General features: G+C 38.5%; 1 protein-coding gene across 2 annotated transcripts in view; it reads right to left on the bottom strand.

The window, feature by feature from the left end:
* SLF2 (SMC5-SMC6 complex localization factor 2) overlaps positions 1-25,322 on the bottom strand; it is a 30,957-nt gene continuing 5,635 nt past the window's right edge. For both annotated transcript variants that reach the window (XM_082764491.1, XM_082764490.1), the window contains exons 3-20: positions 24,276-24,979; positions 23,219-23,276; positions 21,077-22,224; positions 18,693-18,775; positions 17,623-17,733; positions 17,190-17,357; positions 15,526-15,628; positions 14,101-14,176; positions 12,196-12,337; positions 11,668-11,776; positions 10,356-10,532; positions 9,660-9,757; positions 8,847-8,934; positions 8,249-8,368; positions 7,696-7,773; positions 5,432-5,518; positions 3,933-4,001; positions 1-2,782 (exon numbers count right to left, since the gene is read on the bottom strand). In XM_082764491.1, coding sequence (XP_082620617.1) covers positions 2,747-2,782; positions 3,933-4,001; positions 5,432-5,518; positions 7,696-7,773; positions 8,249-8,368; positions 8,847-8,934; positions 9,660-9,757; positions 10,356-10,532; positions 11,668-11,776; positions 12,196-12,337; positions 14,101-14,176; positions 15,526-15,628; positions 17,190-17,357; positions 17,623-17,733; positions 18,693-18,775; positions 21,077-22,224; positions 23,219-23,276; positions 24,276-24,979 — 3,455 coding nt within the window. In that variant the 3' untranslated portion in view covers positions 1-2,746. The remainder of the gene's footprint in view (positions 2,783-3,932; positions 4,002-5,431; positions 5,519-7,695; positions 7,774-8,248; positions 8,369-8,846; positions 8,935-9,659; positions 9,758-10,355; positions 10,533-11,667; positions 11,777-12,195; positions 12,338-14,100; positions 14,177-15,525; positions 15,629-17,189; positions 17,358-17,622; positions 17,734-18,692; positions 18,776-21,076; positions 22,225-23,218; positions 23,277-24,275; positions 24,980-25,322) is intronic.

Genomic DNA, 25,322 nt, shown 5'->3' with positions numbered 1-25,322 from the left:
TATATTTTATAGGCAGCCTTTAATTTTTTGTCTGTGATTACTGCAATAAAGTGCATCTAATTGTCCGTGAAATGAGATAACATGGTTCTTAATACAACCAACGTAATATCAAGATAAACCTCAGTGCAAAAACGCTTATCTGAAGACAACCAAAGCAGTTAAGACATTTACTGCGCAAACAGCCTTTTTCAATGCGTGTAGCTGCTGGCTGGGGGCCAGTAAATGAGTCAGCAAAACACAAAACAGCAGCAGGTTTGCTATTTCACTGCCGGTCCTGAAGCAGTACTCAGCTCGGCAGTCCCTTTTAAGACTCTGCAGCGATGCTTTGGGATCATCTCTGTAGGGACACCGGTGAGCTCCAACTCAGCCAACGTCTAGACTCCAGCAACTGGGGGATTATTACTCAGCTACAAAACAGATGGAAGCAAGTCCAGACAAAAGGGGGATGGGGGGAGAGAGGAGAAATGCCAGATTGTATACACAGACATTAAGCATGAAAACACAGAACTGGCTGAGCTGAGAACTACTTCAGGACTTTCTCCATTTATAGTAAGCTCATCAGCTGCGAACCTCTGAACTACAGCGTCTGCAGCAAGACCAAAATAGGACCTGCAGCCATTTTTTTTGTGAAACACAGTTGATGCATACCCATTTTGTGCAGAGACGTTTAATTAGAAAACCACGTCTGGTTTTATTTTCCATGGGTCTATTAAATAGAAGTATGTATCAAAGTGGTTACTTTGTATGGGAAAAAAAAAAGCACAGCAGTTTCAATGTGTTCTGAACTGCAATACAAAAGAGGTGCCAATCTAGACCCCAACCCTTTCCTTCCTCAAAATATACAGGACTGCAAAGTCAACTTTACATAGTAAGAAAAATATATACACGTTACATACAGGAAACATATTCTGTACTTTTTAAAACTTTATACAACATTAGTGAGAAAAAAATATAAACGTTAATAAAATCACATACAATATATTCAACCTAGTAAGCAAATGCTACCAGAGGGAAGGCTGACACCACGAAAGATGAGCAGAGCAAAGGGTGGCACTGCCATACCTGTTTACCACCACACCATTTTTTTTTAAGCCTGAAACAGTTCCATTGTCAAGGATACCCTTTGAGGTAGACTCATCCAATTTAATCATGGTGAGATTAAAAAAGGAATTTTTCTTCTCCCCTGAATAATGTCATACACGTAACTCTTGCTGTTAAGGTAAGTTGATTATTCTGTAAAGGGTACAGCTGCACAGACTCAGGCTAACTCACTAACATTTGAAAGACAAAACACTGAATATGATTTGCAAATAAAATACCTTCCCTCTGAGTTGAGTCCAATCTAGAGCAGTTCTTTAACATGTAACATACTTAAATTTCATTTTTTTTTTGTTTGAATTTGATCCTTTTTTTACATTTTTGTGAAGTCATAGCAAGTCTATCATACAAGACAGGGTAATCTATAAAAATTGAAAAGGAAACAGTATTATAAAATGTACACGTAGTTATTAAAAATTACAGTTAAGAGACTCCCACTCAGTGCTTTTACCCAATACATTAAATTTCTGTTCATATACACATACATCCCCCCGCCCCCCAAACACAACAGCGTAAGATTTAAATGATGGCATTTACACAAAGCACAAAAGGAGATTACCTCTTGGGCTGATTATTTCACAAAGTTTGGGGAGCTCTGAACACACGCTGTGTACGCTGCAAGACTTTGCACAAAGGAATTCAGACCTCATACAGCTTTCAGAGTTATTTCTACTTGCATGGGCCAAAAGCTCATCTCCTCAAATTTCCACTGACTTGACATTTCAGAAATAGTTATTCTCTCTGTTTAGATAAAGCACCGAAGCCAGATAACAAATATAAGTTTGTTTCTTAAAGAGGAATATTTCTTAAAGAGGAATACAACAATACTACTTGAGTATTAAGATTTCATTTACAATATGGTCTTAGAGAATCACTTTCTGTGCAGTCACATACACTGCGTACATAAATTGATGCCTGAGGACGTTAAAATGAACGCATCACTGTAAGAACAAATTTGATTCTCTTATTTGATAAAAGACAACCGCAGAGCAAAGAAGTGTCCACAAGTTGTTTGGGTACAGCCCCTCTTCAGCTGTCTCCACCCTCAAGCGAAGGAGACGGTCACTTGTTCACACGTGACTGCTGTATTTGTGTTATTTAGAGAAACCAGCTGGTCTTACCAATTCTTGCTTTGCAGATTAACACGTGCAGGTGACTCTGTTATTTGGCTCGTAGTGAAACTGAGCTTCCTCACCTGCCCACAACAGGGGAGGTCTAATACTGTTTCTCAACTCACATTCCACATCACAGGACAGTTTTTTCCTAGACACCCTAAAGCAACGCTTACAGGTGTGTGCTGGCAAGAAAACTGATGCATACTGTTTTCAAAAACATCTTGTGATTAGCAATGGAAATGAGAAACTTCCCTCAGTTTTCAAGATGATAAAATACGCCTGGACAATCAGACAGGGCTATAGAAATAGCTACTTTTACAGTTTATCCACTTCATTTTTTTCTGAAGTACCGTATTTGTAAAAACAATGATCATCATATTGAATCATTGTGTTTTTAATGTTGGCCTGAATCAAGCCCAAGTTGTAATTCAGAGGACTGATTCCTTGTGTTCCAACCAAGTTGAAGCTCCATTCATTCTGCATCTTCCTTGATTTCATTTTTTTTCTGTTATTTCCCTGAACTAGGCAAGCTCTCACGAATCTGGCTCCCAGAAGTCATGCAGTTTTCCCTAAAGAGTAAAAACAAAAAAAGAAAACAACTCAAATTTGTAAGGACTCACAATCCAACGTGGTGACCTTAAGCTAAGCAGTTGCCTGCTCTCTTCTTTATTTGTTTATTTTAATTTGGAAACACTTTCCAGTTTCCCCACATGTGAATCAAACCCAACTGCCTCTGAAAGAAACAACTCTGGAAGAGCAGCATCTTTAATAACTTTCATCATCTGCTAAGTACCTCTGTGACCATGTCTACCCTCTAATTCCCTTCCCTCCCTGTAACAGGAAACCCGAGACACTACAAATGATGTCTTTTTCATGAATTGCTTTGAGTCATTATTATTCTTTACAGACAAATGTTTGATTACACATATAAGCTTAGTATTGATTTCAGTTTAAAAATGTGTAACGTAAACTTCCTGTAAGAAATGCAGTAGTTTACTGGAAAGCTGAACAATTTTTGTATTTATTTTTGAAGGTAACTTTATATTCCAAGAGAGGACCTCAGCACGTTAAGAAACACAGGAACAGAGCTGAGCTCTGGATATTAGAAGTCATCCACCTATTCCACCAAGGTCAGCCAAGGCAAGTATTAACGAAGGGCTGATCGTGAAACTTCTTGCTACTGCACACATGCACAGAGCACGAGAGGGTTTTCCTCATCATTGCATGAAATTAGACACTTTCGAGGCAGGGGGCGGTGGGGGGCTGTTAATCAAGAGCTGTTAAACACATGTGCATAGAGCCTTGGATTCAAGCAGCCTCCAAGTGACAGAGTGCCAGACAATAGCAGGAAGTGCATCACGGCATTCCTGCCCCACTCAGGCCTTTCCAAAGCATCCACTAATGACTGTAATCAGAGACAAGCCCTGCGACCTGACTCAGTATTAGCATTTCAGGTTATTGCGTAAGCCATTTATGAGAACAGCATTTTTAAGGGTAAAGATGGAGTCTTGGTTTTACCAAAGCCAGCAAAGCAAGGGTTTTAACTAAAGACTATCCTAATACACCTAAGTGTATTCAACAGTCAAGCAATTTAAGGAGAAAAAAAATCTTTTAAAAATCAACATGCTGTTATGCTGTTTTCAAATGGTAAAGAATGAGTTTAATGCACCCTGCAATATGAAAAAGAAATAAAAAAAAAGAAAGTTTTCATTACAATACCTGAGAAAGCCGAGTGGTTTGTATCATATCTTGCCATTTGCTGTATATCCTAGCAACCAAGTCTTTTACCTGCAAATACAGATGAGTTTAGCCACTTGTATTTAAAAAAAAAAAAAAAAAGCCAAAAATCACAATACCACCACCCCACAAAACAAAAACCCAACAACCAAGGGTTACTGGGAGGAAACAGTTTCACAACAGGCATACAGAACATCACCACCTCAACTCCAACAAGATCCCTGTAATCTGGGATTTTGAATCCAAAATTATCTACTCCACAAAAGCTCATTACAGGAAGACGATTTAAAATGTAAAGTGTTTGGCATCAACAGGCAAGCCTCTGGCCTCCAAATACCCATCTCAGCCTTTGGGTAACTTAGCTTTGTTACACAAGTCTGATTGCTTCTAAGGAGAAAAAAGTGCCTGCCATGGCAATCATGAAAGCCAACTATGCAGCACTGTCTGAATTTGTATTCCTTATATTTTTTTTTCATAACCAATCACAAGCAGGTGTTAAATACAAGGTATTCAGAGTTGAAATTTGCTTCATATACTGCGTAAAATCACAGTGGTGCCTTCTGCAGTTACTGCAGTATCACAACAGCAGAAGTAGTGAAAGGGAAAAAAAAAAGCAAGTAAGATTTTCATCTCCCAGTGCAAGTGCAATAGAAACAAAACAGACAGGGGTCTGATATTCAAAAATTCAAGCCAAGATTCTGTAACTTTATAGCAGGATCCATGTTGTACTGATCTTGCTGAATAATAAAAAAAAAGAAGTCTTCTTGAGAGTTAAGAACATACACAGGCACAAATGTTTAAGACTGGCAAAGCCAAGGCTTTTCAAAGTTGAGCTGATCCCGTTTGGCTTGCTATGACAGGAGGCAGACCACGAAAGTCCCAGAATTAGGCCTAACATTAGCAAGCTACGTACCACAAAGCAAATGAAAGGCAATTATCCAGGCTTGATGCTACATCACATATAGTGTTGGCTTAAACCCACAATGTTTTTAACAACTAATTTTAACTAAGTCATTATTTTGAAAATAAAAGACGTGCAAGATGGTCAGGCTAGTTTTTCTGTGCTGTGTCCCACACTGCATGTAGTCTCCGCTTTTAAAAGCAGAAGACTGCTTAAAAGCAGAAGATTGCTTCCTGTCAATTAACAAGGACTGCCATGAAAAAGAAAAGGAGCAACTCCATGGGTCTGAAAGTTGAAATAACTAGCTAAAAGATGACAAGCTCGCATCTTAAGAGTTCTTAGTCCTGTAGCTAGCAAAAGGAGTGTTTCCAGTGCATTAAAACAAACGTATTTATGTATGAGCACAGATGTGATTCAGACAGAGAAACCAGGAAAAAGAAATCCACGAGGAAAGAGCTTAGAAATGTCAGGGTAGGGATGAGGGAACAGCACAAAACAAAAACAAAAAACAACAACAACAAAAAACACAAAACACAGAACTCAAACCAAACAAAAAACCAACAAAACCAGTTTGTCTTACCTTAGTTCGATAGAACAGCCTTGCATCTTCCCTAATATCACATTTTATGTGCTTATCTAAGGCACCACAGAGCTTCAGTAAGTGTTGCTAAATAAAGACAAAAATGAACAGCTATTTTAATACTCCATGTTGAAACTAAAAATTTGCTTCAAGTACTATTTCAGTGTAACAATTATATTTTGGAGAAAACTTCAGATTGAAGCATATAAAGTAAGGAATGGGAAAAAAAAAAAAACAATATCAGGAGATCCTGTATCAGCTGTTGATATGCACCTCATGAGACAAGAGAAAAAGAAGTTCCAAAATGTTAATCAGAGCACAGCTATATATCAAAAATTTTAAAGTTCCTACTAGCTAATTTATAAGTCCTTTCTGTTCCCAAAGTAGTAAGAACAGTGCCACTCAGGTCTTTCACCAACGAAAAAAAGTTCTGCAGCTTAAACAGCTAAAAATAACCTTTTCAGTAATAACTCAGGTAATTTCCTTTTGCAGTCTGCAGGAATTGGCTGAACAGGTAAAACATATGCAGTGTACATGCACTGATCTCTAACCTTCTGATGGTCTTTTTTGCAGCTTCATAATCTCCTAATAACAGCTCCCAAGATCTTTGATATTCTGTGAATCTCATGATAAAATTCTCGTACTTAATCCCCCACTAACCTGCTGCAAAACAGCTCCACTCTGTAGGTGGAGCATGCTGAAATTCTACTTATAAACATTTGCTGGTGTCTCAAGACCATGGCAATTCACCTCCATCCAACTGGAAGATGACTAGAACCGAAATAATAATACTGATTTTATAGCCAATCAAGCCTGCACAAGATTTACATACAGTGCCACTCAGCCACACACCTCTTTCCATTTGACTGCTACCAGGTCAGTGAATATTTCTTCAAGAAATTCAGAGAAATTCAGTGTGTGGGTTTGTTTTTTAATCCAATTCCCCATAGATCTTCAGAAAGCAGTTGTAAAAGACACATCTCAAAGAGATCACTGCAATATAACTATTTTATTTTTTATTTTTTTTTTACCAAAGACGTCTTTCCTTCACTTTGCAGTCTGTGATAATCTTTTTGCAATTGAGTAGGCAACTGAGACTCTTAAGCCCCAGGCTTTTTAGGAAGGATAGGCTGGGAAGATGATGAGGGTGTGTTGCCCTGTATGTGAGAAAGCAGCCTGAGTGCACGGAGCTCTGCCTGGGGATGGATGAGGAGCCCACTGAGAGCTCATGGGGTTAGAATTAAATAGAAGACCCCTAAAGGCAACATTGTAGTGGGAGTCTGTTACAGACTTTGGCCTCTTCAAGGATCTGCTTGGAAAAGTCCCACAGGATAAGGCCTTGGAAGGAAGAGGGGCCTGAGAACACTGGTTAGTATTCTAGATAGAGAGGTTTCATCTGAACAGCAGGAAAACACTTCTTTACTGCAAAGGTGACTGAGTGCTCAAACATTGATCAGAGATGCTGTGGAGTTCCCCTCATTGATACCCAAAAAGCTGTCTGGCCATGGTGCTGGGAAACGTGCCCTGAGTGGCCCTGTTTGAACCTCCAGAGGTCCCTTCCAACCTGAACCATTCTGTGATTCTGTGAAACAGAAGCAAATATTACTGCTTTACCTCCCTCTTCAAGGCTTCACATAACACATTTCTTAAAAGCCAGGAGTGGTTTTATAGAACAGAAGATTTACACAAACATCTTGCAGCCAGCAACTCACAGCAAACGTTCACAGGAATCTCAATAAGATTACCAGGAGGCTAAACAGAAGGTATTACTTAACAGATGTTCACATCTCCATAGCCATAGTTCCCTCGTGCTGTGAGAACAGAATAGATACAGTCATAGCCCTCACTTGCTGATGGCTACGCTCCAGCACAGAAAAACAAAATGTGTTTGAGCATATTTTACTGGATATTTTCAAAATGGTTTTCTTCTAGATTAAAGTTTCAGCTTTACTTAAGTAGTTCATAGGATCACCAGAGTTCTGAGGATCTGTGTTGAGTTAATCTCCAGTTACTCTGTGAAAGATGACGTCCGCTGATCAACAGAATTGTGTTTTGACACAATTCCACCTGCAAAAACGCAGGAGAGGTTTCTTTCTCTGCAGTAACTGCAGGGAAGAGCTCTTCTGCATTTACTTTGCCTCAGAACAAGTTTCTCCCAGTGCTGTTATCCTCTGGTGATCTTCTATCACCTTACCACAATAGACCAGAAGTACATAATAGTTAGCCTTTTAAAATCTAAAGATCTAGCCACTGTAGTTACTTACCCTCTGGTTGGAATTTACAGTGTCAAAGCAGCTAGCTTCGCTGACTAGATGAAGGAGGATGTAGACTAGGTAGTACACCTGGAAAGAAACCAGCAGAGCTTCAGCAGTCAAAGCACAATCTTTAGCTACAGCATTATCTTTGCTTTAATGATTCAGTATTATGACTTCACTGGCATCCTCCAACAGCCAAATAAATGAATAGGTACGTCTAAACATTTGCCTAAATAAACAGTATGAAACAATACATTCATATATTAGAATCATTTTAAAACAGTACTACGCTGTTTTAAGTTACCCAAGTGACCCACAAAGCTTTCTGTGGTTTCAATTACTGAAAATTAAACTCAGCAGTTGACTTTGTTTTCCCATTATCTACATCCAGATCAAAATACTTGCTAAGAGATTTCATGGTAGACTCATATAACCAAACCAATATTGAATTCTCAGATGAGTGCAAGTTTTTCTAGAACTTGTTTACAATAGAAGATTAGTTTTCAAAAGTGCAGAAGATATATAAAAAGACAAACAAAAAGGTATACTATCAGCTATATACCTCCTGTTCGAGTTCTATATGAAGGTGGTCTTCACTGACATTCTGCTGCTCATCAGTTCTCATCTTCTCTAGTAGATTAGACGGTTTCATGTACACCAGATACTGATGCAGAAGAGACATCTACAGACAGATGCATTAACAGATTGGACTGGTTCACTGGCAACGGACGATTTGAAACAGTGCCACTACCATATCACATGACCATTAACACAAGAACTTCTATAAATGAGGCTCTTAATTAAAATTGATTATTTCATGCTTTGGGTAATTCTTGACTATTTGCAAACTAAAGCATTTATATGTTGCCTCATTAACCCCTTGTTTTCACAGTGATTCTACATAAATATAAAAAGAAGGCAGAGAGGCATAAACTTCTTTCCAATGACCAAAATTAATGTTTAGGCACTTAAGCAATGTTGCATTTACAAGCTACAGGTTACACACGTGTACAAATATACTTCTAACACTAAAATAAAAAACAGTGATTGTTTTTAATACTGTAAGCCTATTTTTGTGTTAAAGAATGACCAAAATACAAAAACAAACAATACCTAAGTCTTCTAAACTTTTAGAATTATACACACAAAACATGCAGTACCTGCTTGTCGCTGTCATCAGGTATTCTTATATGCTTCTGATTAAGAAGCTTTGCAATTATCACCAGGCTAAGGCGTCTTCTTACTTCCCTGAAAAAACAAGTTTGTTTTTTATTTCTTTCCTAGAGAAAGTCTCAAATCCACAGTTTCAACAATGTATAGCAAGGCTGTGCACGGCTTCCCTAGACAAAGACTTGCCCACAGCTGTTAAGTTGGATTTACTGAAGATAGGTGCTATTAAACCAGTAAAGAGGCTAGTAAGGTGCAAGTATCCTTGTCTCATTACAGCTTTTCTTGTGGACAAGCAAACATTGCTAGAAGCTTGCCTCCAAGCCTGAAATCAAAGGCCAAAATCGTTCTCCTCTCTCTCAGATACATTTTTAAATTTATTTCAAAGATGCAGAACTCTTGACAGATTGACATAAAATCAGACATTAATCACCCCAAGGACATTTAATTTTTGATCATTCAGCCAAAGATTAGAGTAGGTGATGGATGTTGGAAGTTATGCCTTTATTTACTATAGGGTACCAGAAAGTGTATAGCCCAGAAAACTACAAATAAAATGTTGAACAACCCTTTCCAACCACAGAGGTGATTAAGAAACTATGTGTGCACAATGACATGCACATACATCTGTAACATAAGATAAAACCTAACTATTTGTGGTGGTTTGTTAAAGTATCTCCCTCCTCCCCCCCAGAAAAAAAAAAAAACAAAACAAAACAAAAGAAAATACAAAAGCAATGTTACACCTATTGCATTTGTCAGGCTCTGGGCTTATACTAATAAATTAAGTGTTACACAGTCATTACCGTCCACGTATTATCCAGCTAGGGACCAGCTGAACCAGCCACAGAAGATTATGGTGCTGACTGGAGAGTTCACTCACTGCCAGACAGAGCTCAGGCATCTTTAAAAGAATAAAAACATGGGTTTTTTTTGTTTTGTTTTGTTTTAAATCACCTGATTTACTAAGCAATGGGGACATTGGACATTTGTTTTATTTGCACAGGAATACACATCTGCTACCAAGAAACACATCCACAGCATAGATATTAAAAGGAATTGAGCTAGTAAAAGATGATGTGCATGAAGATATTTCTGCACTGCAGCTGTGGCTATGTCTCCTAAATACTATTTTACAGTAGGGTAGCTGAGATCAGGTTGCCTTTCCTGACATTTCATCAGCTTAGTGCAATCATTTCATTTATTCTTTCAAATAGCCCTTTTAAACAATCTATAATTAACAAAATCGCTGCAAGTTCAATACAACAGTCCCCTTGCAGAAGGGGACAGGCAAGCATAATGTTTTTAAGCAGACAGTCTCTCAGTACACCCAGCCCCCTCCTAAATCTCAAGGACACAAAGTTCCCAATCTGTTCATATTACATTTACAAGCAGTACTTTTCTGCTACGTAAAGGAAAAAAACAAAACTTCAAAATAAATTCCTTGAAAATTAAGCTGCAGTTTCATAAATCTAGCACTAGAAAACGAATTATGAAGTTACCTTTGTATCCCAGTCTTTTATACTTATCAGAAGCTTTATGAAAAGGCACTGAAAATCTATCAAGGGAACTTGCTTCAGCTGTTTCTCCAAGCTTATTTTAAATAGTAATAGAAGCAGCAGCAATATTTCTTGGTCTGTATATCCACCTTCGACTACCGTTGTACAGAAATCTAGAAACTTTAAAAGAAATAAAAAGCATTACAATCTGAAATTGGTTTAGCTTCTATTAAAGCGTGACAAGAACTTAAGTTTTCCACCCTCACTTTAAAATGCTCTTTGAGTAACAAAGTTTTCCTGTTCTTACTGCAAGAACAATACTAGCTCCCCTAGTAACTGTCTGCATTTTTTATTGTTATAAAAAAAAACACCTGCTGGAGGCTCATCTTATAAAGATTTAAAGAAATACTTTTGAACAATGACAATAATCCCTGGACATTAGAGTATGAAAGATCTCTCTACACTGCACCGTTAATCCCATTCTAACTAAACAGAAGACTGACAGACTTTCTAGCTATACAAGCAACACTGAAAACAATCAAGAGATTTTTCCCCGCCCAATTATCATCAGATGGATTACTTACAGTATGGGATGTGTATTTAGAAGGAAAGAAATGAATCAAGACACGTAAGTCTGTCTCTAAAGGAGATGCTACATTTGCTTCCTCTTGAACTACACGATTGTATATGATCATGTAAATGATCATTGCAAATCTCTAAAGAGGCATTGTCAGGAGGGTTCAAATACTTCCACAAGGAACTTGTAAACCAGTTATAGAGGCAGGATTTTCATGAAATGTTTAATCACAGAACAGGCCTGGGAAGTGTGACCAGCCCACGGTTTCACAGGACACAGCACAGATTCACAGCTCACTTCCTCAAAAGAGGCAGTCCCAGCTCCACCTGCCCTCTGTGAGCTCCCACCTCATTCACCTTCTGCTGCACAGGGACTGACCACGTGCCTCTGTGAGCTGCACTAACACAGAGGCAGCATAAAACAGAACAGCCAATACCAGCTCCCCGTCCCACTGGAACACCCTGACACTTTTCTTTTATATGAGGGAGCAAAGAAGCCTGACAGAGAGCCACACTGGAAAAGGGAGGCACCAGGAATTGAGAGAAGCCAATGGAAGTCAGGGAGAAAGGAAACCGAAGCTTGCAACAAGCCTGCAGCAATCTCTGCTGAATGTGGAGCTGAAACCCCAGCAAAACACCTACTCAAAAAACAAGCCCAGGGCTAGATTAAGGTTCCTTTTTTTCCCCCTCAAAAAAAAATTAAACAAAAACCCTTGCACAGGAACTGGAGTTTTCTCACCTTGATTACATTCATTAGATTGTTTTCTGGTAGACTGGTGAAGGCTGGACTGGCAGAGGAGAGAGATTCTCTTGGTTGCTGTTTGCTCACTGTTCCTTGCATCTGACTCCTAATGAAAGAGATGCTAATCTGAGCAATCAACAATTTAAAAGCCCACAAAGGCTTATTTGCATCAAACCGAAGGAGAAAACAGCATGGTTTAAACACCTTCAAATCAGAACTATCCCCAGCTACAGAGTGCACATCATAAACTTGTAACCAATTACTTACAATTCTGCCCAGCTGTTTCGGCAACTATTCATGTTAATACCCCTTAGACAGTTGTAGGACCAAGAACAATACTCTGATTTGCTGAACCTGGCAGGAACTGTTTTAAACTCTGGCTTATTTACTCTATGAATACCTAAGTTTAGAATGTAAGGAGACGGAATAGGGGAAAATAAAGAAAAACCTTCTGATTCTACATTCTGAATACAAGACCTGCTTTCACAGGATCTAAGCAATAGGTGTCAAAATGAAAACACTTACAAAATATCACACTCATTAAAGTTGGGCTGCAGATGCTCCAATGGAAAGAGAGACGCAAATGTAACACCCATATTGACAAAAACAGTTGACACATCAGCTAGTGAAGGTATCCAGGGTTTAGACTGTTTATCGCTGATGGAAGCTACGAGTAAAAGATACGGAATGGATTAGTTTAAATTTAGTTCTTAACGTTAGTTCCTTTTCAGGGAAGCAAATACATTCAGCTGTTTGCATCAATTCTACCAGCTCTAATCTCAGAAAAATTGCTGTTATTTTCAGAACTGTAGCGTGAGGGGTAGTCTTACACAGTATTTTACACTTAAGAAGCATCTTGCCTATGTAACAGGTAAATTACTTTAAGATTCCACCCATTTTCTCTCACAGCTGTCTCTCACCACATACAGTAGAATAAGCAAGAAGGCAAGATTTACTTTTAAGAGAACAGATAAATTACTGTTCTGTGTAGGTAGAGGTAAGAGGGTGTTATAATGGGACTAAAATCTTATCTCCACTTTCAAGACAGGGAAGGTTTCCAGAACAGAAGTGCAAAATACAAGGAATTCACTGATTGAGGTAAGCAAAAATGCTCATTGCAAAAAGCTAATCTGTATCACGACTCACATCTGAACAGCTGCAAACTGTACACAGGATTCTGTATAGGATACTAACTAGCAAGGTGACATCAAACTCGATGCAGTGTTTTCCAAACAATGACAGAAGTCACTAGAATTTTGAATTGGGTCTCTTAGGGTTAATTCTTTAAGAACAAGAAAGGCAAATATAATAAAACAGTATCACTCAAGACACTGAAAGTTCAGATCTCAATGTTCAATTCAAGTGTTCCTCATTTTCTTTTGGTGTTTTGTTTTTTTGATGTTTTTTTTCCCCCCCTTTTTTTTTTTAAATAAAACATCCTTAGTTAAGCACCAGAACAGAACATCTCAGAACAGTTTGGAGACTCCACAGTTTGCAGTTTTGTAGTTAGACAAGCTTTTCAGGAGCAACTGTAGCCTATTTGATCCTGCTTAAGGTAGATACATAAGTCAGAGATGGGCTAAGATCTCTCCTAGTCTTAATTCTTTGAATGCTCACTGATCAGCTTGAATTGTTCATTCTGAAACAAGCTTAATGTCAACAAAGCAAAAAATAAAGGAGGCTACATTTCCTCTCATATCAGCTCACAGTCCTGTTTCAAACAAGACTCAAAATATGTAGAACAATTTCAATAGAACTGCCCAAGAATGTCAAATGATCTTGATTACTTTAATGATGTTAACTGTTAATTTAAAGAGTGACTGATGGATCTGAATGAAGACACTGAGAACATACAAAGCAGCTGGTACTGAAGAAGTTCAGAGTACAGATAAAGGAAGGCAAAATGCACAGGAAACAAGCAACAGTGTAGGCTGAACCAGACCCTTGTAAATGTTTACATGTAAGTGTACAGCTCCTCTCACTTTTGCCATTTATTTGGAAAGTAAACCACACGCAGTGCTACGTACTGAGTATGACTATGTGAAAACCACCTTGTAGTTCTTAATTTATGAAATGAATGTCTGCATCTTCCAAAGAGAAAGATGGGAAGGAGAGTAAACTTGAGCAGACCGGGCTCCTCCTTAGATCAGTTCTATTTGTGAAAGAACAGAAGCGTGTTTAAAAGGTTCTGTACTGGATGCACACATTTGCAAATATATGCCAGGACCACTCCCTGTGGAACAGCTTGCACAAACTCGGTGAAGACCAACTCCTGTTACTTACATAATGCACAAAGGCTAGAAGAACTTAAATTCATGCCAGAATCACAAGATTCTGTGCTTTTTCCTTCCTTTCCAACACCGTCCTATACTTCACGGAAGGGAAATACCTTTGTTTAGATGGTCAGTCTTCCATCCCTCAAATACTCACCATTTTTTACTGTTATTTCCATCAAACTGTTTAAAATCTGCAAGGAAACACAATAGCCAGGATGAACAGACATCATCTGTGGAGGGAAAAAAAAAAAAGCTATGAGTCAAACATCAAGTTGCCAAATAACATTTTTCTTTGAAAAAAGAAAGAAACTCTTCATTAAAGTTAAAAAAAAATAAAATAAACTCTCTAATGCATAATATATCACAGAACAGACATGATTTCAATCAGTACACACATTCTGTGAATGCTTTAAGTAATTACTCACAGTATCAGAAAAACTGCACCCCATGTTGAAAGTCTGTTCTTAAGAAAGTAGTGAGGATTAGGGGAATGAATTATTAGCTGTCCTTTTGGAACCCGTTTGTATCTGTGATCAAACTGAACTCCTTAATCAGAAGTGAGGGCAACTGAGAGTTGAACTCAACCTTTTTCAGTTGCAGGTAAGTAGAACACGGGCAAGACTACACCAAAACAATCAATTATTAACTACAAGAATATGATGAAATACAAGTCACGCTCCCTAACATTTCACCAGGCCAGCAAAACCTCCTCTTCTTCTCCCCCAAGTGCTGGATGTTTTTGTGCTCTGTGGGCAAACTGAACTGGCTCACCCTTCCACCTTATCAGAAGAACGCCAGAGCTCATGTAAGAGAGGAAGGCAGTACTTTCCTAGCGGGAGAGAAAGAGATGGAAAACAAAAACGTTTTCCTTTTGGCAAAAGCAGAAAGGGAGTCAACAGATCCAGGCTGCAATTTTGCAGGCAGTCCAGCTTTATTCTTCATTTCAGGCACAGTTAAAAGCGTTAAGTAATAAGGGAGTGAAGATAGCAAATGGGCATTTTGTGAGTAACAGAACAATGCACATTCCCTGGGGACTTGGGTACCAGCACAGGCATCTAGAAAGAAGACAGCCACAACATTTCCTTTGACAGCATCTCTACTTTTTTTTCCTGAGCCATAATGCACATCGACTTTTTCAGAATAAAAATTCTGATAATGCACATATTTAGATTTATAAAGGTACATACTACAGCGTGTACTTTTTTTGTGCGTGGGGAAGGAAATAGATAAATATTTGCTTCTGATGTGGCCCACATTATGAACATCCCAAAATATCCTCTCACCTAGCATGCGCTGAGCCCTTTTCAGATGAAATACCACATATAAAGATGGACAGGAAGCTTTACAGCCACTCAAAGTGTGGAGAAAAGCATGGAAAAAGCCTTTTAACCCTAGTGACAGTCAAGGTATTTCAGACTGGAGAACAAATCAGAACCCAAAAAGGAAGGTTTTTTGATCAAAAAATTGCTTAACAAATGCAACAGATTCACAAACTTGTACTGATTACTTCTGCAACAGCTGGCTTCCAGGAAGAATGTTCTATCTGACAGAGTGTAACTGCAGAACAGTGTGGTCTTACCTGGAAAAGCCACTTCAGAATTGGTGCAGGACACAAGCTACAGCTGTAAGCAGAACTTAGAAAACCATGAAGAGCTAGAAAAAGCTGCTGTGTTACATCGGAACTGTAAGACAAAGATGGGGTGGGAGAAAAAGGAGAAAAAATCCATTATTGGTTGAATCAAGTTTCACAATTAAAATGGCTTCAAACAAACATGGATTTACACTATTGTATTATGAATCATTATTCCTGTCTACACAGATGGGCTCTGTCAGATTAGCAAATGAGATACCAAATTTTTATTTATTTATTTTTACTGACAATGACCTTTACAAACTCTTTTACAGGAAAAGAGAAAAAACATTTCAAATTTCTTGAAATCTCGTTTTTTGAAGAATCTTTCAAATAATCTAGAGGGAAAATGAAGCAAATAAAATCAAATGGTCTCATCTTGCTAGGCAAATTTGTGAGGTGCAGAACTCTGTATGATTTAGTAGTAAGTTCTTTTAGTTGAAATCTTCCTTAGCAAGTAGTGTGTGCCATAAGCAGCTGAATTAGATACCCAATTTACCATGTACCCCTGTTTAGGCTCCTCTGTTCCCAGTATCTACTAGAGCAAGTAGTTCTGTTGTGAGGCCTGCCTCCTCACTTCTCCATATCCCATCCATCTACCTGCCTGACCAACAAAGCAGCTAGGAAGACATCTGTGTCAGCTGGGCAGCCAATACGTGCCAGCTGGATGGTTTCAGAACACCAAAGCAATTAAATCATAACTGCATTTTGCAAGGGACAATTCATTTAATTCTCATTCTTCCAGTCACTGATTTACAAGATATTTCTTAGAGCTTACATCCCTGTGACCTTCACATATTAATAAACTCCTCTGGCTTCAGGCCTCCTTATCACAAACCCAACTTCCTCAGGAGACAAGGAGGAGGATGGTTTCTCCTTACAGCCACAACAGCATATACAAATGTTTACAGCTCCCTCAGTTTCACTGATTCAAGTTCAGAGTAAAATACCAACTGAAATCAGTGGAATTACTTTTAGGATTTGCACTTGTGGATTAGAAAAGAAATCGTCCATCTATCTGTAGTCTGACAGCCTCATAAAATGGACCACAAATCTCCATCAGTTACATAACAGTTGTGTGTGCATATATAAAGACTTAGCTCGCCGACTGAATCTAACAGATGCCGTAAACTGTAACTTCCTGCAATCCCGATTATGTGGAATCTTAAGTCCCAGGGTCATTCAACACAGAAGGTTTTCAGCAGACATAACATAACATTAGAAAGAGGACCTTTGTGACCATCTATCTGGGATATTTAAGCTTTTGTTCACCATAATATTTCAGTTCTGCACTCATCTTCCACAAACCTGTCAGATTATCAGCGATAGCCCAACGCAGCATAAATATGAAAGAGGTCAGGACACTTTTTCCCCTTCTCCTGATGCCTCAATTAAGATGTTTTTTCAAAAGTTTGAGGAGTAAAGAAAGAAGGTTCAAGTAACTATTTACTGTTCTGTAAAGCTTATCTGGAAAGCAGAATTACAGAGTCAGTCTTGCCTACTTTGTAAGAATGAGTTCATTTGTATGCAAAGATACTATTTGATCTTAAAAACTTCTAGCACTTATGAAAATCCTACAAGTAAACACAATAGAGCGAAGAGGATATTCTTACCTAAGGAGGAGTTTTTCTATAGGATTTTGAGGGATGAAATAAAAATTCCTCAAATCAAGGTCATGTTGATTGAAGATTTTCCCAGAGACTGTTAAATCAAATATGTCTTCTCCGGGGTGGTAGTCAGGTATGGCACGAGCTGTTAATGAAAATCTCTTTATAAACGCCCTACAAAATTAAAAAATACTTCTATGAATTTCAAGAAGAGGCCATGTGCTGTTTGAGATAGTCATTTTCAGATGACGAACACATCAACTGCATATGAAGGTAGAGTTAGATTATAATACAGTAACATCTAAGAAAATCCACACAACCCTAAAAGATAAATCATTTCAAACTAGACACACTAGCAGCAACTGATGGAATGAGAGAGAGATTAGGAAAAAAAGGCAAGGAAAACAAAGTGAAGAACTGGGTTTAATTGGTTTTGGACCTGTGTTCTTCTGAGAGGTCTTCATCTGTGACATTCTCATCTTCTCTATCTGAAGAATCAGTTTCCTTTTCTTGTATGTTTTCTTGTAACAATTTTTCTAGTTCATCTAATCTGAAATAACAATAATAGCAAAACATATCATCACCACGTAGTATCTACAACAGAAGGAAACAAGAATCAAGCTCCCAAACCCAGGGGCCAGTAGCCCACTAAACAGGGCAAAAGCATGCAAGACATTGTATCAGGGCAAAAGCATACAAGACGTTGTATCTGTGTAACAGAACAAGCATATTGCTAGTCCAAGATACAAAGTTCATGTTTCCCAACACCTAATGAATTTCCAACTGCACTCAGTCAGTAGTTTGTGAGAGACAAAGACACTCAAACCAGCTGCTGACATTTTTTATTTTTATTTTTGCAATTGCACAAAGCTTTGTATCTCCTAGATTTTTACTTTTTATAGCTTAACACTAGCATATTATTCGTTAAATAGTGTCCGTTATAGAAGCAGCCACTATGTTGCTAGTCAGTTCACTGTTAACTAGGGTCAGATTCTTTACGAAAAAAAGAATATACTCACTGCTGATTGCCATTAGTGCACATACCACATTCCTTTTTACCTGAAAGATCTCTTCCAAGAGCATGTATTAGTTCTGAATTGTGTAACTACTTGGATACTGTCAGTCTACACAACTTTGGAAACCAAAACTGAGCTACGAATGATTTTGAAGGAACTAGCATAATCAGTCTACAGAAATACTCTTATTTCATGCCTGACTAGCAGCTGTTAGCTGGCTCAATGACCTGCAACAACAGCATTAGTAAATTTAGTCCAGCTCTTGTGGGGTAGACAGATTAATCACAAACCACTCATTACTGCTTGCAAGGAGCCTGTCACTCAGCTTTCAGAGTTAAGCCATGCTGGTAGGTTCCATCAGACATATGTTAGTGGTACCAGCAGGCAAAGCTTAGCGTGCTGCTACCCAAACCCCATCACTCTGGGGAGACAAGGTAGATCTAAGCATCCACAACTTTGTACCAAATTTTTAAGGCAGCTTTAAGAAACAAACCTTTTAGATTCTTCTTTCTCCTTCAAGAGATGTTCCAAGCTGTTCACATATGACACCTGGCTAACAACAGGAGTCTTAGAAAGCTGTAAATGAAGTAACAAGATATTTATGAAATACCACAAACTATCAACTGATTCACTATTAGACAACAAATATGGTCAAAATATGAATCTCTTCATATTTTAAGATATTTTAGCTGAAGGTAAAAAAAATAATAATTAAAAAATAAAAATCAAAGGAGACCCTGTAAAGCTGGACAACTAACGGGGTTTCTCAATTCCTCAATAGTTTTCCATTAATTGCTAAATCTCTCTCAGTGATTAATTTAGAAATAATTATGCTTCACAATGAATCTGAACAGCAAAGCAAGTCTTCTTCTCTCCCTGGGGCCAACCTCCAGCTAACCTTCATGAACAGCGTTAGCACCAGAAGCCTGGTGCTTCACAGCTTATCACTATCCACCGAGACGCTGGGAATCCCCTTTCTTGTGCATGACACAAACTCCTAAAATGATTCAGCACATCTCTGTCACTCTCACCCTTGCCTAGAGATATCTTTCAAATGTAACAATCAGAATATCTTTGTGGGGAAATTTTGTGGGTAGGTTGAAGCCCTCTTACCTTATTTTATATCTGTTTATTCCTTAGTTGTTTGGTCAGGGTGTGTTAAAGATTGCATCCAGTTTTACATATGCCCCCTCTTACAAAAGAGGATAAGAACCCTAGTACATGCAAAAACCACGCTCATGGAATTTTTGGGACAGTTCAATTGTTTTGTGCCTGTTGGTCATGAATTAGTACAAACAGGATAAGCCAAACGCTGTGGTCATACATGTTCCACAAAAATTTGATCTAGACTGCATCTGTTTATCATTCTTAGCCATTAATTACACAGCCCTGTTGGTTAAGACTGGATATGTATGTAACCACAAAAGCCTGATCTATAACGTGCTTGCATAATTAATGGTAAGGGCAGATAAAATAATTGTGGCTGTTCAACACTTGCCTATGGAAATACTTTTTAAAAGAAATTCAGTCAGCAAAATAAAGCATTTCAGAGATTTATAAATGGGAGAAGGGGACAAGGAGCTGTATTTGTACAGGCATTCTGCTAACAACAGGTTTGTTTGCTGTTGCAGGAAACTGGTGGGCTGATCCCAGCCAGCAGCTCAGCACCACACAGCCTGCTCATTCCTCCCTCCCAGTGGTACCAGGGAAAAAACAGAAAGACCAAAAGCAAGAAAATCATGGAGCTGGATAACGACAGTTTAGTAAGTGAAAAGAGAGGGAAGAAAACAAAATTGACGCAAATGGCACTCGCTCACCACCTCCCCCAAGCAGACTGATACCCGGCTCATCTCCAAGCAGTGGCTTCGTGGCTACCTGCCAGAAGCTCCCCGCCACCTTTTGGTTTATTGCTGAACATGACACGATGCAGCACTGGAAATATCCCCTCGGTCAGCTGTGCAAGCACTGTTTAGCAGTAGCCAAAACCTAATGTCTTATCAACACTGTTTTAGCCACAAATTCAAAGCACAAAGCACCAGAACACAGGCTGCTCTGCAAAAAATTAACTCCATCCCCACCAGATCCACTTAAATACAGCCATTTCCAACCCGTATCTGCTTTGTAAGGAACGCTACGCTAAGTCCTAGCATAGGACTTTAACTAAACTATTCTTTTACAATAAACCTGCAAAATCAACAACTTTCGACATGCTGTAATTGACTGAATAGGTTAACTTTTAAAAATAAATCAATTCATCACCATAATATCCTGTAAACTGGTAGTTAAATACTTCTTCATCCATCCCCTATGAGCAGAAGTCATTCAGCTTTCTGAAATCCTTTCTAAAAGTACTTCCAATTTCCATGAAATTCAACCTCAAGGAAAATACCTCACACAGACCAAGAACTTACACACAGATTCCTGACAGATCACAAACTGTGACAAGGATATATTGTTGCAGTCTAGCACAGATCTCTCAATGGACAGATCAATTTCCTCTCCTTAACTTCAACTCATAAGTACCTTGCCCCATCAGAAAAATGAAAACATTAGACCCCACACATCTTCTAAGTGTAACCTCTCCCCTTTTTCTTTAGGGGAAAAATGCAAAGCCAGAACTCTTCAAAAAATGCTGATGGCAATCCAGCTCACGCAATCCAGCTGCAGGAACCATCTTTCAGCCATGCCAACAGCAAGAACAAAAAGCACCCTTTGACTGATGACATTCCACCGAGCAGCATAGGACCCTCAAGTAAGCTCAGCCACCAGTTTCACAGGCAAATATTCTTAATGCATGAAAACTCAGTTAAAGGAAAAGAGTCGTACCGAAACGGGCAACGTAACCTGATACAATGGTTCTTTGTTTTAGCCACTTACATGAAGTTTCAGTAATGGAGCCACGGTGTCCTGAGAAAAACTGTCTGAACAGTCTCCTTCCGAGGCTTCCGTCTGTGGCTTGGGAGTTGCAGACAAAATTTCTTGCAGTGTCACGAATGGTTCTTCATCATCATCATCTAGAGCACATCCCAAACTCTCATCTTCACTATCAAGGCTGATTTTTGATTTTCCATTCAACTTGAACATCTCTGAACAGGTGCTTTCAACTTTCAACTCTTGTGAGAGTTGTGAAGACGCATGGTTGCTGTCCTCGGACTCTTCTTGAAAAGGCAACAAACGGGGAAATCCTTCACCAGTCTCCACTGAGCCTGAAAGTTTCCCTGAATCTTCCACCAAACAAAAATCGGAAGCATTTTCTGAACTATTTTCTTCTGGTTTTGAAAAAGCGTTGCTGGGTTCTACATCATCAGCGCTATTGAGTCTTTTTGGTCTTTTACCTTCTTGCTCCATCTTAGCGTCTAACACCCGAGATAAGCCAGCTGTGTGGCATTGAGGCTTCACAGCTTTTGTGAATACAGCTTCTCTTTGTGCTATATGGTGTAGGGAAGGCAACACAGTACTTTTCTCCTGAGAAGGAAGGGACTTTTCCAAGAAAAAGTGAGAGTTGGCCACCTGCAATTGATTCTCTTTGGTATCCACAAGAGAAACTTGGTTATTTTCATTAAGACTCTGTGCAGAATATGATGACAAATCTACAGAAGAGCAATTATTTTTCTCATTTTCATTCCTTGAGACACCCTCTGGGTATTCCTCTGAATAAGCAGAATGAGGTCCAGGTAGAGCAGCAACCTCCGATAGCTGCAGAACACCACTAGAAAGAGACTTTAAGCCAATGTTTTTAACAAAAGCAGACTTTCTATTTTTGCTTTTTTGAGGTGACCAACTGAAAGCAGGGTCGCTCAAACCTGTTACTTCAGAACCGTTTGCATCCACACTCATCACAGCGTGTTTTCTTTTCCCAGGACAGCCTACTTGTTTGGATGGCCCAGAAGATGGCTTAGATTGAAGGCAGGCTGATGGAACAGACTGGCTTTCCCACGTACTGGCAGCTTTCTTGGATGAGGTATCATCTCCAAATTCACTGAGAGTATCACGTGTTTGAAACTGCTTCGGTTGGGTTGGGTCATCTATGAAAAACGTTTAAGAAAAAGTAAACCACCGTTTTAAAAAAAACAGTCATAATTGTAACAGTCTACCCTTTAAAAACAAGTAACTTACGTTTTTAAACTGTGCTATGTCTGAAATAACTGACCAGTGTTCAAGCAGAATTGAAATGCTTTTCCTGAAGACCACAGTTAAGATTCACTCTACACTGTACTCTTAGATTGTCACCTTTATTAACTTGAAAATGAAATTAAGTCCTTTTATTTTAAAAGCAGCTCAGCACCTACAGTAGAACACTACAGTAGTTCTATTTACCATAGAGAAAATTATATGGTTAAAAAGGGCAAAGAAAACAACAATACTGCCTGAATTTTACCGTTCTGTTCAATAAGAATAATGTTGTGGTTGGGTTTTTTTGTTGCTGTTATTTAATCTGAATTTCAAATTTTGTTAGTCACCACAGTGAAGATACGTTTTCCAAAATGCAAGATATACTATAAAAAAATAAAAATCAGGGATTAAGACAAAAAAGAGATCACTTTTAATTAAGTGATTAACAATCTGGTTTTCACTAAATGATCCCAAGTCCCAAATTACTCATCAAGCTTCCCTTGTATTAGAAATAACCTTGACTATATAGCAGTAATAATTTTTGACACAGAAATTTAAGTAGATTTACTCCTTTTAGCAAACTCACAACACTTCTGAAAAGTATCTTAAATCTGTTTCCTTTATCTAGTTACAAACCACTTTAACCACTATCACTACTGTTCAAGCCTATGAAATTGTACAAGGACTGTCCTAGTCACCTGAATCACACTACCAAAATAATCCTCTTTATGAAGTAACCTTCACCTTCATATTCCTTGCACTTAACTGTCGGAATATCTATCAAAAGCTGAAGAACGTGTTTTAATTACATACATGTAAAATAAACATAACTTAAAAAAGCACTTTAAAAAGACATTAAGTGATGGACTTGATTGCTCAATTATAATTCAATATTATCAGCACTACCTGAGGCAGTCTCCCCTGAACCAGAACGTGTTATTTTTCTTAACTCATGTCCATTTTCCTAAAAACAAAAACAGAGAAGATAAAAAGTTAATTGCATACTTTTAAAAATAGGCTGTTGATGTCCTGAGCCAAGCATCAAGTCCAGCACAGCCTCAGTTCCACACACCCTCAGAAATATGATAATATACTTCATTTCCAGACAAAACACAGCTGCAAAGATCTTGACAGAAGGACTCTTCCCCCAAACCCTAATTTTAAGCTTTTTCTTCAGATTGGCCTCTCTTTTTAAGTCTCCCCGCTTTCAGTAATAATGAGTGCCATTAGCCACTTGCCTCCCTGGGCTATTTGGTAACAGGCTAGCTAGCCTTCCCCAAAACAATCCATTAGGAACTTTAATAACAAAGCGATAGTAAGCACTGACAAGCAAATACAGGAGGAGTGCTAATGAGAAAAAGAAAACAAGCTTAATAGTATTTTTTTATTATTATTAATTCATAACATATTATGGAGGCACACAATGATCATCCTTTCAAGTAATTACCTACCCTCTAAAGGGCTATCTTGGTTGGTAAAAGAAAAAAATAATTAAACATGTAATGAAATATCACATACTTAACAGGATCACTCCCACCTCTACCCAAGTACTGTGGCTTAAGTGCATAAATCTGAACAGCTACTCACTGCAACTTCTAACTAGTAGATATTTGCCCATCTGTTCCCTACACTACACTGTAGTGAAAAAGGAAAGATCATTTTTAGTAAGACATTTTTTCTACAAAATAATTACCGTTTAAATTGCATTGCATCTTCATGCTTGCATCTAAACCAGCCCATCTCCCTTGCTCTTCAGCCAGCAAATTTCTAATTTCTTGAAAAATAGTTATGAAACAGCTTACCCAAGCACAAGCAGACTTTTAAAGAACAGCAAAAGAGCATGGATTTTGTTACAACTCAAAGAGGCAGCACTCAGAATTTCACTCTACATTAAAAAAAACAGACAAAGAAGGCATGCACAATGGTCACTGCTGTCAAGCCTTAACAATGTTTTTAAACACACCTGATATGACACACTTGTTCCTGAGATGGGCATTACAGGCGGCGCCTTAGATTGTTTGACTCTACGTTTCTTACGCTTTCTTTCTCTGTGCAGAGTTTCCAGTGCTAACCTCAATGTGGAGTCAGGTGGCGTGCATGGCAAGTTCGTGGGAAGCCCCGAGTTTTGACACAACGACGTGTTGTCGTTATTTCGAGCACAGGCTTTCTGAGTATCAGCTTGTGGCAACGAAATCCATTTGTCAGAGTCTGAACTGGTCTCTTCTAGATCCATAAAATCAGTTTTCTGTTCCCAACTATTTCCACAAGACAATGGTGTTCTTGTTACACCCAGATACTTCTCATTTTTTCCCTGGTCTGTCTTGATAGCTTTATCGTTTTTGGCCAAGAGACATTTGGGAGAACCTGAGTTAACAAGGAGTTTTCGAACCACAACTCTTGGGCATACAGAACCCAGTGACTTGCACGCTCCGTTGTTCTCCAGCATGTCCATGTTGCCTCTTTTCTCCTTAATTCCTCTCCGAAAGGCATCTAACACAGGACTCGTGTTTGGTGTTTGGTCTGGCATCTTTTTTCGTTTAACCTTCTTTGCAGAAGATACTTTCTTCTCAAAACGTTCAGCACTTAAAACCGGCAGTCCATTTCCTGCATCTTTTAGATATGTCGTGTCTGAGGAGCACAACACACTTCTGTCCTTATGGCCAAGGTCTAAAAGAGTAAAGAAAACATCATCGTATCATAGAATCATTTAGGTTGGAAAAGACCTCTAAGATCACCTGATCCAACCTTAATACAAATCATCCACAACCACAATATTGGAGAAAAAAAATCTTTTTGATTATATTGCTTGGTATTTTACCTCGGTCACACACAATCCAAAATTAATTTACTTAATCATTTAGTATTTGCTAGCACCACGCAATTTATTTCATATCAAATAAGAGCTGCATGATTTATGCCATGGCTGCAGTTGCTATAAACAATTTAGCTGAAGCATGAGAGAATAACTAACCAATAATTACACCACTATTTAGACGTACTCATTTAAATA

Source organism: Aythya marila (assembly GCF_965140915.1).
Source record: "Aythya marila genome assembly, chromosome: 7".
Taxonomy (NCBI): Eukaryota; Metazoa; Chordata; class Aves; order Anseriformes; family Anatidae; genus Aythya; species Aythya marila.
This window is presented reverse-complemented; position numbering and strand designations above follow the sequence as displayed.